Here is an 18,875-nt window from a genome sequence, read left to right as displayed (position 1 = left end):
TATCCCAGAACAATTCTAACCCTTTGCAGTTTATCTTCACAAAAAATGTAATACCAGTAGGAAATCAAGTCTGTAGCTACCACAATGCTTTTCAAATGCATTTTCTACCTCTTAAAACTTTTATATATTATGCCATCTGTGAATTTCATGATGACCTTACAGACCCCACCAGGAGACTACCAGTGGAGGAGGCAGAGGTTATGGGGAAGTCAGATGTGAATGAAGTCAAGACATATTTATATGCTCCTGGTAAGTTAGGAGGATGGTCCAGATTGATTAAAAGTCAAGTAAGGACTTTGCTGATACCAGTGGACTGGGTGATCTGAGAATAAACACATACCCCAGAAACTGGAAGTGAGAAGGCAGTACAGCATAATGAAAATTTGAACTTAAGTCAATCATAGATTCATATCTTGATTCAATCAATTGCTAGATGTGATCTTACTATATGATACAGAGCATCAGTTAACTCATATGGCAGTCCATATAATAGGGGACTGTTGGGGATTAAATAAAATATGTGAATGTGAGGAAAGTGTTAACACAGCAGGTCTGGTTGTTTGGTCCTTGTATGTCAAGGGAACTGGAAACCATGATTTGACTATTGGTCAACCCAGGGGGAATGTTCTAATGTTAATTGGTTGATGATCATGTTTTGTTCACCTGATTGCTTGGCACAAACATCAACATCAATAATGTGCATCTGGTGTCATTGTTGGGATCCTGAGTTTCACTTGCCATATCTGGTTATGGAGCATGATGTACCTATGGGACCTGTTCTCCATAAAAGCCTCAGATGCTGAGGCTTCCCTGGGCAGAGCCATGTTGCACACATGCCTCTAGTTTGTTGCTAGAGAAGAGAGAATGTCCTAGAGAATGCCCCAGAGGGGCAAGTACTCAAAAGCCCATGTCCAAACTCTCTGATTCATCCGAAAAGACATCTTTTTCCTGTTGCTCTTGATTTGTATATTTTTGCTCTAATAAAACTCAGCCATGACTATAATCTGCTTTTGAGTCTTGTGAGTCCTTTTTCTAAATCAGTAAAATTGAGGGGAGGGTGGCCTTCAGATATCCCAGACATAAAGGGACTTAGTACAATGTCTGGCAAGTAGTACACATCCAATATATGCTAGCTATGGAATTTAACTGACCCTGCTGAATGTGACAGGGGACTGACCTCACTGTACTAGAATATAGGCTGGGACTGCAGGATTTTGTCTGTTTTTCTGAACCATGCTCTTGGAAGTGGGCAGGGATAACCTCTCATCAGTGAGGAAGCTAGAAAATATAACTCCAAGGTTTTCCCCTGGCCTCCCAGCCCTCTGGATTCTAAGTAAGAAGGTACCCTGTGAAGAAAATGGGTAGATATCTGACCTCTATCTGGGCCATTCTGAGAATGCACAACAGGGCAAACTCTCTTTATCAATTTGAAGGGTAACCAAAAGAATCAAAAACCTTGAGAGTGGGGGCTGGAGCCTGGACCCTTACTTTGGTAGCAGTCATCAGAGGCAGTGGTATTAGAAATGAGTATTGGGACTTCCCTGGTGGTTCAGTGGCTAAAACTCCACACTCCCAATGCAGGGGGTCTGGGTTCTATCCCTGGTCAGAGAATCACATGCTGCAGCCAAGGGTTTGCATGCCACAACTAAGAACTGGCATGGTCAAATAAATATGTTTTAAAAAAGGAAATAACTATCAGGAATTTCCCCAATGCAGCCAGAATCAAGCACACAGAGCCATTTCTGCCACACACTGGGCACCAGAGAAAGACAGTCTTAGACTGTGAGGACACTCTGTCAAAATTTAAAAGATAGTTGGGTTGAGACTTCAATTGAGGGCTAATCCAAGGGAAAGAGGAGCCCAGGGTACCCATCTTGTAATACCTTTCTATATTTGTGTGTGTGTGTGTGTGTGTGTGTGTGTGTGTGTGACTGTGGTTCACATTTAACCCTGCGCCTGTGTCCAACTTTTATCGGCCCCATCAACTGTAGCCCTTCAGACTCCTCTGTCCATAGAATTTCCCAGGCAAGACTACTGGAGTGGGTTGCTATTTCCTCCTCCAAAGGATCTTCCCAACCCAGGGATCAAACCCACATCTCTTCCATTGGCAGGTGGATTCTTTACCACTGCACCAGCTGGGAAGCCCATCCAAGTGACCAGATCTACGTTGTTGTTGTTCAGCCATCAAGTCGTGTCCAACTCTGTGTGACCCCATGGACTGCAGCAGGCTGGGTTTCCCTGTCCCTCACCATCTCCAGAATTTGCCCAAGTAGATCTAAGATACCTCCCAAAGAGATTTATACCTCTAAAATACAATAATAATTACAACAAAATCAGTTGTTATGTCACACATTTATTTACTATTTTTCAAGTAAATTGCCTCGAGATGGATATAAGTCTAATCTCAATAGTGATACCAAGTGGAGTTTTCCTCTACCAGGTTCTTAAATATGGTGAGCATATAATAATTCATAGAAGCTTGCTTCTGCATGGGTGGTCTTTCTTTTGATCCCTTAATTATTTTGGGAGTTTTTAAACATGTCTTCCTTGCATTTTATATTGCACATTATAATCACCTCCCTGTCACTCTCACCATCACTGTTGTATGTTGTGATATCACTGTCACTCATGTTGCCATACAGTGTGTTGTATTTGGGTTGTTTCTTTTTATACGACTTGTAAAAGTGCTTCAATTCGCGTGAAAACAGTGGAACTGGAACATGCTTTTTATTGGCGTCTGAAACATGAGTGATGAACGGCTCAGAAACAGCTCTGCAAACAAGGCACTTTTCCTTGTAGCATCGACAAAACTTCACTGGATGAGGCCTAGATAATATTTCTGCCCTACCTGCACTAGCTGGGCATTTTAGTTTAAGATATCTCTGGCGTTTGGTCAGTTTATCTACACTTGATTGCTCAGGGAAGCTTTGATTCTTTGGATAGGGTAGAGGAGTTTTGGTTGGCTTGACCCGACACTGTAGACTTGGTGGCCAAGTTGGCTTGATGGCCTTCTCTGGATAGGATGGACTGACCTGACTGACTAGCTTATGGGCATGAGCCTGCCTGTGTGCCTTTTTTGGACTGCGTGTTCTATGCAACTTTTCCTGGGGGGGTGATCCTAACACTTTTTTGGGAGCTGATGGCTTGGATGGTTTTTTTTGACTCGAGGGCCTGACTAACTTTTCTGCACTTGAAGGAACTTTTCGTGGACTTGAGGGCCCAGATGACTTATCTATTCTGGATACCACGGATTGTCTTTCTGGATCTCCCAGACCAGCAGTCGGTGACTTGGAGTCAGTAAATGATATTTTAGATGACCTGGATGCCTTGATGGTGATATCTTCTTTCTTGTCCCTGAAAATACAGAGGATTTGGAATATGACAATTTAAATCAGAGGAGTAAGATTGCTGTTACCAGAAAATATGGGCTATTGTGTCAATTTAGACTTGTGGTCTTTTTGTGGCTCTAGCAGGAAAATTGAACACAGTAAGAATCAGAGTGTGGTGAAAACTATGACTCAGGTTACAGATTTGAACTCGTGTTGAATGCTTTTCTTTTTCTTTTTCTTAATTTTGCTGTGTCAACCACAATGTATAACCATATAGTCTATATACGCAATGACACAAACTTGTTTCAAATCTACTGTTGAGAGGGAGAGAGAGAATTTATCTAATCCAGAAATTATAGTTTTCACAAAAAAGCCACAACTTGATATGCAACTGAGGCACAAATGTCACAACCTGTCACATAAAAAAGTCTTAGACCAAATTCATTGTTTTCCTATCATATTTACACCATCAAGGTTTGTAACCATACATATTAATCCTCACATGCTAACTCTAAAACTGAAGGAATAGAACAGTGGTATATTTCAGTCACCAGTCCTTGGATTGGGAAATTTTTAGAGACCCAGTATACCAAGTGCCAGCCTAATCCTCCTATATTAAAGCCAGGGACTAGAATCACTGAACACAGTTGAAAATTTTTCATGTTATTACATCTCAAAACGATAGATTATCCAAAATGTGTTACTATCTTTGGAATGCAGAGACCCAACTCCTCCCCTGAGAAGATTTTGATTCTGTCTTATTTAGATAGTCATTCCCTCTTTTCATAGACTCAACTTACAATGAAATTAGCAGCCTGGGGCTCAAGTGAACCCTGAATAGGAGATAGTTTTGGCTAAAGTTGATAATGTACTTGAGATAATTTAAGAGCTTCATTTAAGTGAACATATCCAGCCCAGAAGATGTTGGTAGCTCTTCTGAAGTCTAAAGTTAATGGTAAGTAACAAAACAACAGTGAACCCGCTTACGTGTGAGTGCACATGCGTGTGCAAGTACAGTTCTTCATGCGCGTGCACACCCACCTCCTCACCTCACCCCTACACCCCGCCACTTTGTATTTTTAGTTCAAAGGTGTAAGACTTAATGTGGCTGCTTTGGGGACTTCCCCGCTCTTACAGTTACAGAGTATAGTGAAGAACACGTGCCTCCCCCAACCTTGTACTTTTATTCAAAGGTGTAAGACTTACTTGGCTGCTTTATGGGCTTCCTCGCTATCACAGCTATAGTGAAGCAAGCAGGTACACGTGACCATATAGCCAGTGATAAGGGTACCAATTACAATAATGAGTAGACGTCGCCATAATTCCTGCAGTTTTGTCTGCTTGAATTCAGCACGTGTAGTTACTATGAAAGAACATGTATCATCAGAACATGTGCTTGGGAACCAAGTTTGCTTCCATTTTGATGGGGGTTTGTTACTGTAGATCCAAGTCAAATCTCATCATCAATTATTTCTTTAAGCATGATAACCACTGTCATTTTCCTCCCTCTATCACCTCCCCAGCCAGTCACAGTCTACAAGCCAAATCTGGGAGCTGTCTTTGGCTAATCAGTATAATTACCTAGGTTACCCCACATCGTGGCTTGTTCAACCCATTACCTAGGTATTTGAATGTGTGAATGCACTGGAGTGTTGATGTTTGTGTGAACGTGTATGGTGGGAAAAGGGATGGGACAAGAAAACACAGTTCTTGAAACCTACTATGTGTTAGGTACCATGCTAGACTCATTCACATAGAATTTTCTGATGTGGCTGGTGGGGGAGGTGCAGGGGTTGGTGGATTGGGTGGGGAAGGGGAATGAAAGGGGACAGTAAGGCTGTACTCTTCATGTTTGTATGTTTGGAATGTTTACACAGAAGTAAAACTTTCAGGTGTTGTCCTAGAAATTCTCGAAGACCTTCTCATAGTAAAGTAGAATAAACAGCAGATTTCTTACACACAGCTAGCTTGTCTAATTAAGTACTGGAATACATTTAACATAATAGATCATAATTTCTAGGTTTTAAGGTTAGGGACATACCTGCAGTAGCAGATCCATTGCTTTCATTTCTATCTAAACAACTACTTGTCCAAATTGATAAAAGGAGGACATAAATGAAGAGATTCATGTCCAGGACCTTGTTGTCCTGTTTCCTCTCCCAAGGAAACTGCTGAATTTAACATGACTCAGCTTGTTTTAGGGGCCTATGACTTCATAATCATTCTATGTCATATCCTGACAGCATAATCTCACCATGGTGACACATGAGCTCCTGGCTACAAATACTATGAAAAGACTTTTAATCCTTTATTTCTCCATGACATCAAATATTCTATCAGATTTGAACCAAAAAGTTTGAGGCATTATTAAGCACAGAAGGCAGAGAAAATGAGTTAGCTCTAGATACTGAAGAACTATTTTTCTTTGTTAAATGTTAAGGAGGCACCTTACAGCCCTATAGTAGTTCTTAATGTGTTTTAGAGGTTAAATCATCCTGGGGTATAAGTTTGTAGGAATTTTTCTTACTAAAATTAAGATTTTTAATGTCCCTCAAGCTTTTTATTGAGCTGCTCTTAATGGATACCACTAAAGACTTTCTGGCTAGTGAGTGACATGATGAGCTCTCTATTTTAGACCCAACCCCAGCCCCCCCTCCCCCACCAGCTCTTATATCGGAACTAGATTGCTGGGGTTAAAGTAATTTTGACAATTAGAAGGCTGTTATGTAGGTCCACCTGATAGAGGATGGTGGCTTGAAGCAGAGTGGTAAAGATGGAGAGTAATCAATGTATTGGAGGAGTCTTTTGATGTGGGTAGGATTTCAGGAAGGGCAGGCCATAGGGCATGAGGGAGAGAGAGGTAGCAAGGACGATTCATTGCTTCAACAAAAGCATGCTGGAGATCTATGTGACAGGAAGCTTTGTGTTAAGCATGAGCATTCAGACAGTCACAGTCCCTGCCTTTAAGAGTTGGAAATCTAAAGGGAGAGACAGACATGTAAATAACCAATCACTAGGTTATGTAATGGGGCTTCCCTGGTCGCTCAGCTGGTGAAGAATCTGCCTATAATGCAGGAGAACCAGGTTTGATTCCTGGGTCAGGAAGATCCCCTGGAGAAGGGATAGGCTACCCATTCCAGTATTCTTGGGCTTCCCAGGAGGCTCAGACACTAAAGAATCCACCTGTAATGTGGGAGACCTGGGTTCAATCCCTGGGTTGGGAAGATCCCCTGGAGGAGGACATGGAAACCCATGCCAGTATTCTTGCCTGGAGAATCCTCATGGACAGAGGAGCCTGGCGGGCTGCAGTCCGTGGAGTTGCAGAGTCAGACATGACTGAGAAACTAAGCAGCAGCACAGCAGAGCACAGCACAGCACGGTGTATATAATGGGCTTTCCAGGCGTCGCTAGTGGTGAAGAACCCGCCTGCCAATGTAAGAGATGTGGATTCAATCCCTAGGTTGGGAAGATCCCCTGGAGGAGGGGGGCATGGTAACCCACCCCAGTATTCCTGTCTGGAGAATCCCATGGACAGAGAAGTCTGGCAGGCTGCAGTCCACAGGGTCACACAGCGTTGGACATGACTGAAGTGACTTAGCATGCATGCACACAGGGTGTGTAATGTCATATGCAGGCTGTGATGTCACAGGATACAGTGCCACAAGATCATGCAAAAGGACTATCTCTTCAAAGTGGGGAGTCCTGGAGGAGATGACCCTTGATCTGAGGTGGGTTTTTGTGTGTGTGTTTTATTTATTTATTTATTTTAAAATTATTTATTTTAATTGAAGGATAGTTACTTTACAATATTGTGGTGGGTTTTGCCATACATCAGCATGAATCAGCCATGGGTGTACATGTGACCCCCACATCCTGAACCCCCCTCCCCACTCCCTTCCCACTCCATCCCTCTCGGTTTTCCAGAGCACTGGTTTTGAGTGCCGTGCTTGATGCATTGGACTTGCACTGGTCATCTATTTTACATATGGTAATATACATGTTTCTTCTTTTAAAATGTATAAATTTATTTATTTTAATTGGAGGCTAATTACTTTACAATATTGTATTGGTTTTGCCATACATTGACATGAATACACCATGGGGGTACACGTGTTCCCCATCCTGGACCCCCCTCCCACCTCCCTCCCCATCCTATCCTACTGGGTCATCCCAGTGCACCAGCCCCAAGCACCCTGTATCATGCATCAAACCTGGACTGGTGATTCATTTCACATATGATAATATACATGTTTCAATGCCATTTTCACAAATCATCCCACCCTCGCCCTCTGCCACAGAGTCCAAAAGACTGTTCTGTGCCTCTGTGTCTCTTTTGCTGTCTCACATACAGGGTCATCATTACCATCTTTCTAAATTCCAGGTGGCTGAAACGTGCACGCTAAAATGCAGCCAAGAGGAGTTACCCAACGTCCGAGGTCAGGGGCAGAAGCCAAGAGGACCCCATGCCCAAAGGGCGGTGGCCAAGAGGAGTTACCCCACTTCCGAGTCAGGGGGGGGGGCGGCCAGGAGGAGATACCCCATGCCCTTAAGCCCAAGGCCAAGGGTGGCGGGTGGGCTGGAGGAGCTACCCCATGCCCCCATGCCCGAAGCCAGGGGTGGTGGCCGGGAGGACCAACCCCAGGCCATGGCTGCCCAGGCACAGGAGGGCCTAGAGGAGCTATCCCATGGTGAAGGTCAGGAAGGGTGGCAGTGAGGAGATACCCCTCGTCCAAGGTAAGGAGCATTGGCTGCACTTTGCTGGAGCAGCCGTGAAGAGATACCCCATGCCCAAGGTAAGAGAAACCCAAGTAATACAGTAGGGGTTGCAAGAGGGCATCAGAGGGCAGACACACTGAAACCATACTGACAGAAAACTAGTCAATCTAATCACACTAGGACCACAGCCTTGTCTAACTCAATGAAACTAAGCCATGCCCGTAGGGCAACCCAAGATGGGCGGGTCATGGTGGAGAGATCTGACAGACTGTGGTCCACTGTAGAAGGGAATGGCAAACCACTTCAGTATTCTTGCCTTGAGAATCCCATGAACAGTACGAAAAGGTAAAATGATAGGATACTGAAAGAGAAACTCCCCAGGTCAGTAGGTGCCCAATATGCTACTGGAGATCAGTGGAGAAATAACTCCAGAAAGAATGAAGGGATGGAGCCAGGGCAAAAAGAATACCCAGCTGTGAATGTGACTGGTGATAGAAGCAATGTCTGATTCTATAAAGAGCAATATTGCATAGGAACCTGGAATGTCAGGTCCATGAATCAAGGCAAATTGGAAGTGGTCAAACAAGAAATGACAAGAGTGAATGTCGACATTCTAGGAATCAGCGAACTGAAATGGACTGGAATGGGTGAATTTAACTCAGATGACCATTATATCCAGTATTGCGGGCAGGAATTCCTCAGAAGAAATAGAGTAGCCATCATGGTCAACAAAGGAGTCCAAAATGCAGTACTTGGACGCAATCTCAAAAACGACAGAATGATCTCTGTTCATTTCCAAGGCAAACCATTCAATATCACAGTAATCCAAGTCTATGCCCCAACCAGTAATGCTGAAGAAGCTGAAGTTGAATGGTTCTATGAAGACCTACAACAGCTTTTAGAACTAACCCCCAAAAAAGATGTCCTTTTCGTTATAGGGGACTGGAATGCAAAAGTAGGATGTCAAGAAACACCTGAAGTAACAGAGGCAAATTTAGCCTTGGAATACGGAATGAAGCAGGGCAAAGACTAATAGAGTTTTGCCAAGAAAATGCACTGGTCATAGCAAACACCCTCTTCCAACAACACAAGAGAAGACTCTACACATGGACATCACCAGATGGTCAACACTGAAATCAGATTGATTATATTCTTTGCAGCCAAAGATGGAGAAGCTCTATACAGTCAGCAAAAGCAAGACGGAGCTGACTGTGGCTCAGACCATGAACTACTTATTGCCAAATTCAGACTTAAATTGAAGAAAGTAGGGAAAACCACTAGACCATTCAGGTATGACCTAAATCAAATACCTTATGATTATACAGTGGAAGTGAGAAATAGATTTAAGGGACTAGATCTGATAGATAAGAGTGCCTGATGAGCTATGGAATGGGGTTCGTGACATTGTACAGGAGACAGGGATCAAGACCATCCCCATGGACAAGAAATGCAATAAAGCAAAATGGCTGTCTGGGGAGGCCTTACAAATAGCTGTGAAAAGAAGAGAAGTGAAAAGCAAAGGAGAAAAGGAAAGATATAAACATCTGAATGCAGAGTTCCAAAGAATAGCAAGAAGAGATAAGAAAGCCTTCTTCAGTGATCAATGCAAAGAAATAGAGGAAAACAACAACAGAATGGGAAAGACTAGAGATCTCTTCAAGAAAATCAGAGACACCAAAGGAACATTTGATGCACGGATGGGCTCGATAAAGGACAGAAATGGTATGGACCTAACAGAAGCAGAAGATATTAAGAAGAGATGGCAAGAAAACACAGAAGAACTGTACAAAAAGATCTTCACGACCCAGATAATCACGATGGTGTGATCACTGACCTAGAGCCAGACATCCTGGAATGCGAAGTCAAGCGGGCCTTAGAAAGCATCACTATGAACAAAGCTAGTGGAGGTGATGAAATTCCAGTTGAGCTATTCCAAATCCTGAAAGATGATGCTGTGAAAGTGCTGCACTCAATTTGCCAGCAAATATGGAAAACTCGGCAGTGGCCACAGGACTGGAAAAGGTCAGTTTTCATTCCACTCCCAAAGAAAGGAAATGCCAAAAAATGCTCTAACTACCGCACAATTGCACTCATCTCACATGCTAGTAAAATAATGCTTAAAATTCTCCAAGCCAGGCTTCAGCAATATGTGAACCGTGAACTTCCTGATGGCATCCGGTCCCATCACTTTATGGGAAATAGGTGGGGAAACAGTGGAAACAGTGCCATACTTTATTTTTCTGGGCTCCAAATTCACTGCAGATGGTGACTGCAGCCATGAAATTAAAGGATGCTTGCTCCTTGGAAGGAAATTTATGACAAACCTAGATAGCATATTCCAAAGCAGAGACATTACTTTGCCAACAAAGGACCATCTAGTCAAGGTTATGGTTTTTCCTGTGGTCATATATGGATGTGAGAGTTGGACTGTGAAGAAGGCTGAGCGCCGAAGAATTGATGCCATTGAACTGTGGTGTTGGAGAAGACTCTTGAGAGTCCTTTGGACTGCAAGGAGATCCAACCAGTCCATTCTGAAGGAGATCAGCCCTGGGATTTCTTTGGAAGGAATGATGCTAAAGCTGAAACTCCAGTACTTTGGCCACCTCATGCGAAGAGCTGACTCATTGGAAAAGACTCTGATGCTGGGAGGGATTGGGGCAAGAGGAGAAGGGGACAACAGAGGATGAGATGGCTGGATGGCATCACTGACTCGATGGATGTGAGTCTGAGTGAACTCCGGGAGTTGGTGATGGACAGGGAGGGCTGGCGTGCTGGGATTCATGGGGTCGCAAAGATTCGGACATGACTGAGTGACTGATCTGATCTGATCTGATTGGTGTTTTTCTTTCTGGCTTACTTCACTCTGTATAATAGGCTCCAGTTTCATCCACCTCATTAGAACTGATTCAAATGCATTCTTTTTAACGGCTGAGTAATACTCCATTGTGTATATGTACCACTGCTTTCTTATCCATTCCTCTGCTGATGGACATCTAGGTTGCTCCCATGTTCTGGCTATTATAAACAGTGCTGCAACAAACATTGGGGTACATGTGTCTCTTTCAATTCTGGTTTCCTTCGTGTGTATGCCCTGCAGTGGGATTGCTGGGTCATATGGCAGTTCTATTTCCAATTTTTTAAGGAATCTCCACACTGTTCTCCATAGTGGCTGTACTAGTTTGCATTCCCACCAACAGTGTAAGAGGGTTCCCTTTTCTCCACACCCTCTCCAGCATTTATTGGTTTTAGACTTTTGGGTAGCAGCCATTCTGACTGGCATGAACTGGTATCTCATAGTAATTTTGATTTGCATTTCTCTGATAATGAGTGATGTTGAGCATCTTTTCATGTATTTGTTAGCCATCTGTATGTCTTCTTTGGAGAAATGTCTGTTTAGTTCTTTGGCCCATTTTTTGATTGGGTCGTTTATGTTTATGGAATTGAGCTGCAGGAGTTGCTTGTATATTTTTGAGATTAGTTGTTTGTCAGTTGCTTCATTTGCTATTATTTTTTCCCATTTTGAAGGCTGTCTTTTCACCTTGCTTATAGTTTCTTTTGTTGTGCAGAAGCTTTTAATATTAATTAGGTCCCATTTCTTTATTTTTGCTTTTGTTTCCAATATTCTGGGAGGTGGGTCCTAGAGGATCCTGCTGTGATTTATGTCAGAGAGTGTTTTGCCTATGTTTTCCTCTGCTACTGCTACTGCTGCTAAGTCGCTTCAGTCGTGTCTGACTCTGTGAGACCCCATAGACGGAAGCCCAGCAGGCTCCCCCATCTCTGGGATTCTCCAGGTAAGAACACTGGAGTGAGTTGCCATTTCCTTCTCCAATGCGTGAAAGTGAAAAGTGAAAGGAAGTCGCTCAGTTGTATCCGACTCCTAGCGACCCCACGGACTGCAGCCTACCAGGCTCCTCTGTCCATGGGATTTTCCAGGCAAGAGTACTGGAGTGGGGTGCCATTGCCTTCTCTAATGTTTTCCTCTAGGAGTTTTATAATTTCTGGTCTTATGTTTAGATCTTTAATCCATTTTGACTTTATTCTTGCATATGGTGTTAGAAAGTGTTCTAGTTTCACTCTTTTTCAAGTTGTTGACCAGTTTGCCCAGCACCACTTGTTAGAGAGATTGTGTTTTCTCCATTGTATATTCATGCCTCCTTTGTCAAAGATAAGGTGCCCACAGATGTGTGGATTTAACTCTGGGCTTTCTATTTTGTTCCATATATTTCTGTCTTTGTGCCAGTGCCATACTGTGTTGATGACTGTGGCTTTGTAGTAGAGCCTGAAGTCAGGCAGGTTGATTCCTCCAGTTCCATTCTTCTTTCTCAAAATTGCTTTGGCTATTCGAGGTTTCTGTGTTTCCATACCAATTGTGAAAGTATTTGTCCTAGCTCTGTGAAAAATACCATTGGTAGCTAGATGGGGTTTGCATTGAATCTATAGACTACTTTGGGTAGTATACTCATTTTCACAATATTGATTCTTCCGATCCATGAACATGGTATATTTCTCCATCTATTTGTGTCGTCTTTGATTTCTTTCACCAGTGTTTTATCATTTTCTATATATAGGTCTTTTGTTTCTTTAGGTAGATATATTCCTAAGTATTTTATTCTTTTCGTTGCAATGGTGAATGGAATTGTTTGCTTAATTTCTCTTTCTGTTTTCTCATTATTAGTGTATAGGAATGCAAGGGATTTCTGTGTGTTGATTTTATATCCTGCAACTTTACTGTATTCATTGATTAGCTTTAGTAATTTTCTGGTGTAGTCTTTCAGGTTTTCTATGTAGAGGATCATGTCATCTGCAAACAGTGAGAGTTTTACTTCTTCTTTTGCAATCTGGATTCCTTTTATTTCTTTTTCTGCTTTGATTGCCGTGGCCAAAACTTCCAAAACTATGTTGAATAGTAGTAGTGAGAGTGGGCACCCTTGTCTTGTTCCTGACTTTAGGGGAAATGCTTTCAGTTTTTCACCATTGAGGATAATGTTTGCTGTGGGTTTGTCATATATAGCTTTTATTATGTTGAGGTATGTTCCTTCTATTCCTGCTTTCTGGAGGGTTTTTTTTTTTTTTTTTTTTTTGTCATAAATGGATGTTGAATTTTGTCAACGGCTTTCTTTGCATCTGTTGAGATAATCATATGGTTTTATCTGTCAGTTTGTTAATGTGTATTACATTGATTGATTTTTGAATATTGAAGAATCCTTGCATCCCTGGGATAAAGCCCACTTGGTCATGATGTATGATCTTTTTAATATGTTATTAGATTCTGTTTGATGGAATTTTGTTAAAGATTTTTGCATCTATGTTCACCAGTGATATTGGCCTGTAGTTTTCTTTTTGTGTGTGTGGCATCTTTGTCAGGTTTTGCTGTTAGGATGATGGTGGCCTCATAGAATGAGTTTGGAAGTTTACCTTCCTCTGCAATTTTCTGGAAGAGTTTAAGTAGGATAAGTGTTAGCTCCTTTCTAAAGTTTTGGTCAAATTAAGCTGTGAAGCCGTCTGGACCTGGGCTTTTGTTTGCTGGAAGATTTCTGATTACAGTTTCAATTTCCATGCTTCTGATGGGTCTGTTAAGATTGTTCTATTTCTTCCTGGTTCAGTTTTGGAAAGTTGTACTTTTCTAAGAATTTGTCCATTTCTTCCAAGTTGTCCATTTTATTGGCATATAGTTGCTCATAATAGTCTCTTATGATCCTTTGTATTTGTGTGTTGTCTGTTGTGATCTCTCCATTTTCATGTCTAATTTTGTTAATTAGGTTTTTCTCCCTTTGTTTCTTGATGAGTCTTGCTAATGGCTTGTCAATTTTATTTATCTTCTCAAAGAACCAGCTTTGGCTTTGTTGAATTTTGCTATGGTCTCTTTTGTTTCTTTTGCAAGTATTTCTGCCCCAATTTTTAAGATTTCTTTCCTTCTACTAACCCTGGGGTTCTTCATTTCTTCCTTTTCTAGTTGCTTTAGGTGTAGAGTTAGGTTATTTATGTGACTTTTTTCTTGTTTCTTGAGGTAAGCCTGTATTGCTATGAACCTTCCCCTTAGCACTGATTTTACAGTGTCCCATAGGTTTGGGGTTGTGTTTTCATTTTCATTCGTTTCTATGCATATTTTGATTTCTTTTTTGATTTCTTCTGTGATTTGTTGGTTATTCAGCCGCGTGTATTTTCAGCCTCCATATGTTGGAATTTTTAATAGTTTTTCTCCTGTAATTGACATCTAATCTTACTGCATTGTGGTCACAAAAGATGCTTGGAATGATTTCAGTTTTTTTGAATATGCCAAGGCCAGATTTATGGCCCAGGATGTGATCTATCCTTAAGAAGGTTCCGTGTGCACTTGAGAAAAAGGTGAAATTCATTGTTTTGGGGTGAAATGTCCTATAGATATCAATTAGGTCTAACTGGTCAATTGTATCATTTAAAGTTTGTGTTTCTTTGTTAATTTGCTGTTTAGTTGAACTATCCATAGGTGTGATTGGGCTATTAAAGTCTCCCCCTATTATTGTGTCATTGTTAATTTCCCCTTTCATACTTATTAGCATTTGTCTTACATATTGCGGTGCTTCTATGTTGGGTGCATATATATTTATAATTGTTATATCTTCTTCCTGGATTGATCCTTTAATTATTATGTAGTGTCCTTCTTTGTCTCTTTGCACAGCATCTGTTTTAAAGTCTATTTTATCTGAAATGAATATTGCTACTCCTGCTTTCTTTTGGTCTCCATTTGCATGGAATATCTTTTTCTAGCCCTTCACTTTCAGTCTGTATGGGTCCCTTGTTTTGAGGTGGGTCTCTAGTAGACAACATATATAAGGGTCTTGTTTTTGTATCCATTCAGCTAGTCTTTGTCTTTTGGTTGGGGCATTCAACCCACCTACATTTAAGGTAATTACTGATAAGTATGATCCCGTTGCCATGGGTTTGAGTTTATACACCCTTTCTGTGTTTCCTGTCAAGAGAAGATCCTTTAGCATTTGTTGAAGGGCTGGTTTGGTGGTGCTGAATTCTCTCAGCTTTTGCTTGTCTGTAAAGCTTTTGATTTCTCCTTCATATTTGAATGAGATCCTTGCTGGTTTCAGTAATCTGAGCTGTAGGTTATTTTCTTTCTTCACTTTAAGTATGTCCTACCATTCCCTTCTGGCCTGAAGAGTTACTATTGAAAGATCAGCTGGTATCCTTATGGGAATCCCCTTGTGTGTTATTTGTTGTTTTTCCCTTGCTGCTTTTAATATTTGTTCTTTGTGTTTGATCATTGTTAATTTGATTAATATGTGTCTTGGAGTGTCTTGCCTTGGGGTTATCCTGTTTGGAACTCTCTGGGTTTCTTGGACTTGGGTGACTATTTCCTTCCCCATTTTAGGGAAGTTTTCAACAATTATCTCCTCAAGTATTTTCTCATGGTCTTTCTTTTTGTCTTCTTCTGGGACTCCTATGATTTGAATATTGGGGCATTTAACATTGTCCCAGAGGTCTCTGAGGTAGTCCTCATTTCTTTTAATTCTTTTTTCTCTGTTTCATTTATTTCTACCATTCTATCTTCTACCTCACTAATCCTACCTTCGGCCTCCATTATTCTACTGTTTGATCCCTCCAGAATGTTTTTGATCTGATTTATTGCATTATTCATTATATATTGACTCTTTTTTATTTCTTCTAGGTCCTTGTTAAACCTTTTTTGCATCTTCTCGATCTTTGTCTCCAGGTTATTTATCTGTAAATCCATTTTGTTTTCAAGATTTTGGATCATTTTCACTATCATTATTCGGAAGTCTTTATCAGGTAGATTCCCTATCTCTTCCTCTTTTGTTTGGTTTGATGGGCATTTATCTTGTTCCTTTACCTGCTGGGTATTTCTCTGCCTTTTCATCTTGCTTATATTGCCTGGTTTGGGGTGGCCTTTCTGTATTCTGGCGATTTGTGTTTCATCTTTATTGTGGAGGTTCTTCCCTGTGGATGGGGTTGGATGGTTGGCTTGTCAAGGTTTCCTGGTTAGGGAAACTTGTGTCAGTGTTCTGGTGGATGGAGCTGGATTTCTTCTCTGTGGAATGCAAGAGTGTACGGTAATGAGTTTTGAGATGTCAGTGGGTTTGGTTTGACTTTGGGCAGCCTGTATATTGAAGCTCAAAGCTGTGTTCCTGTTTTGCTGGAGAATTTGCATGGTATGTGTTGCTTTGAAACTTGTTGGCCCTTGGGTAGTGCTTGGTTTCAGTGTAGGTATGGAGGCATTTGATGAGCACCTATTGATTAAAGTTTCCTGGAGTCAGGAGTTCTATGGTGTTCTCAGGATTTGGACTTAAGCCTTCTGCCTCTGGTTTTCAGTCTTATTCTTACAGTAGCCTCAAGACTTCTCCATCTATACAGTGCAGATGGGAAGAGAGCTAGATTTATGATGAAAACTTTTCCACAGTGAGGGACACCTGGAGAGGTACACAGAGTTACATGGAGAAAAGAAGAGGGAGGAGGGAGATAGAGGTGACCAGGAGGAGAAGAGGGAGAATCAAAAGGGGAGAGAGAAAGCTAGCCAGTAATCAGTTCCCTATGTGCTTTCCTCAGTCTGGATCCCTCAGAGATGTTCATGGAATTACACAAAGAAGAGAAGCGGGAGGAAGGAGACAGAGGTGGCCCAGGGGATAAAAGGGGGAATCAAAAAGGAGACAGACAGATCTAGCCAGAAATAAGTTCCCTAAGTGTTCTCCACATCCCAGAACACACAATGAGATTGACAGAGTTGGGCAGAGAAGAGAAGGGGGAGGGAGGAGATAGAGATGACCTGGTGGAGAAAAAGGAGAGTCCAAGGGGGGAGAGCAATCAAGCCATTAATCTCACTTCCACTAAAAATGGGTACTGAAGATTGGGTTCTTAATGCTACAAAATTGATAACAAATACCAAACAGCAAAGATTAAAAATTTAGAGTAGATATTAGATTCTCAAAAATACAATATTAAAGAAAAAAACAAAGTCATAAGAATTATAATATGTGTGTGTATGTGTGTGTGTGTGTGTGTGTGTGTGTATATATGTATATATATATGAAATTTCCTTTAAAAATAGGGTCCTTTTTTTTTTTTTGCAAAGTAATAGTAGGTAATAAAAATGAAAACTAAATGAGTAATTGAGGACTTAAAATAAAAAAAAATAAAAATTAAAAAAATGATAATAGCAAAAATATATCTAGGGCTTTCTCTGGTGTTGTGGACAGTGTGGGGTCAGTTCATTTTCAGATAGTTCCTTGATCTGGCTTATAGTTCTCAAGATCTATAGGCCCCTTCCTATGTCAAATCAGTTCAGTTCAGTCGCTCAGTCATGTTCAACTCTTTGTGATCCCATGTACCACAGCATGCCAGGCCTCCCTGTCCATCACCAACTCCCAGAGTTCACTCAGACTCACGTCCATGGAGTCAGTGATGCCATCCAGCCATCTCCTTCTCTGTCGTCCCCTTCTCCTCCTGCCCTCAATCCCTCCCAGCATCAGAGTCTTTTCCAATGAGTCAACTTTTCGCATGAGGTGGCCAAAGTATTGGAGTTTCAGCTTTAGCATCATTCCTTCCAAAGAAATCTCAGGGCTGATCTCCTTCAGAATGGACTGGTTGGATCTCCTTGCAGTCCAAAGGACTCTCAAGAGTCTTCTCCAACACCACAGTTCAAAAGCATCAATTCTTCGGTGCTCAGCCTTCTTCACAGTCCAACTCTCACATCCATACATGACCACTGGAAAAACCATAGCCTTGACTAGATGGACCTTTGTTGGCAAAGTAATGTCCCTGCTTTTCAATATGCTATCTAGGTTGGTCATAACTTTCCTTCCAAGGACTAAGCGTCTTTTAATGTCATGGCTGCAGTTACCATCTTCAGTGATTTTGTAGCCCCAAAATATAAAATTTGACACTGTTTCCACTGTTTCCCCATCTATTTCTCATGAAGTGATGGGGCCGAATGCCATGGTCTTCATTTTCTGAATGTTGAGCTTTTGGCCAACTCTTTCACTCTCTACTTTCACTTTCATCAAGAGGCTTTTTAGTTCCTTTTTGCTTTCTGCCATAAGGGTGGTGTCATCTGCATATCTGAGGTTATTGATATTTCTCCTGGCAATCTTGATTCCAGCTCGTGTTTCTTCCAGTCCAGCGTTTCTCATGATGTACTCTGCATAGAAGTTAAATAAGCAGGGTGACAATATACAGCCGTGACACACTCCTAGACCAAAGGGGCCCAGTCACCTGGTGGCAGACTCCCAGTGAAGGCACCTGGAAGAGTAGGCCGTGAATCTACAGACTCGGGTGGAAGCCCGGCCGGTCCCCAGACCTCCATGGGACTGGACTCTGACCGAAAGGGCCTAGTGTGCGTGGTGAGACCAGAGGCAGCCTAGGGCCTTGCGCTGTATGCTGTTTTTGTTTTTTTTTTTTTCTCCTGGATCTCGATCCTGGCCCTGGAGTGCTTCCAGCTTCACATTCTGCACCCTTGGCACGTTGGTTTTGTAATGCTGGTGAGGTCTGTGTGGCCCCAATGTGGAGGTGACACCGGGTTTGTTTTTCCACCCAAAAATGAAAGCCTCTGGAGGGGTATACATTCTCTACCAGATTATGAGATTTGTACACTTTCGGACACTCTACTCCCTTGGTAACAGCAACTTCTTGCCATGAATAGATGACTTTCTACTTGTGAAGACTTTGTTAAGAAGCAGGAATTGCTTGAGGATTCTCTAAACAGACAGTGGACTGCTGCTGCTGCTAAGTCACTTCAGTCGTGTCCGACTCTGTGTGACCCCATAGACGGCAGCCCACCAAGCTCCCCCGTCCCTGGGATTCTCCAGGCAAGAATACTGGAGTGGGTTG

The 18,875-nt window shown here is 41.9% G+C and overlaps 1 protein-coding gene across 1 annotated transcript; it reads right to left on the bottom strand.

The window, feature by feature from the left end:
- Positions 1–2,513: 2,513 nt before the first annotated feature.
- On the bottom strand, positions 2,514–5,458 carry LOC113888229 (uncharacterized protein CXorf66 homolog). Its single transcript, XM_027535522.1, has 3 exons — positions 5,371–5,458; positions 4,536–4,692; positions 2,514–3,354 (listed from the first exon to the last, which is right to left on the bottom strand). Exons 1-3 carry the CDS (start codon positions 5,456–5,458, stop codon positions 2,514–2,516), a joined length of 1,086 nt encoding a protein of 361 aa, XP_027391323.1.
- Between the last annotated feature and the right edge of the window lie 13,417 nt (positions 5,459–18,875).

The sequence above is a fragment of the Bos indicus x Bos taurus genome, chromosome X, assembly GCF_003369695.1.
Source record: "Bos indicus x Bos taurus breed Angus x Brahman F1 hybrid chromosome X, Bos_hybrid_MaternalHap_v2.0, whole genome shotgun sequence".
Lineage (NCBI taxonomy): Eukaryota > Metazoa > Chordata > Mammalia > Artiodactyla > Bovidae > Bos > Bos indicus x Bos taurus.
This window is presented reverse-complemented; position numbering and strand designations above follow the sequence as displayed.

Bases quoted from the DNA above. Each gene is read 5' to 3' on its own strand.
- LOC113888229 (XM_027535522.1), bottom strand. From the start codon at position 5,458: ATGAATCTCTTCATTTATGTCCTCCTTTTATCAATTTGGACAAGTAGT. The intron at 4,693-5,370 runs GTATGTCCCTAA...GTTCTTTCATAG, and splicing joins CAATGGATCTGCTACTGCAG to TAACTACACGTGCTGAATTC. The intron at 3,355-4,535 runs GTAAGTCTTACA...CTGTATTTTCAG, and splicing joins GAAGCCCATAAAGCAGCCAA to GGACAAGAAAGAAGATATCA.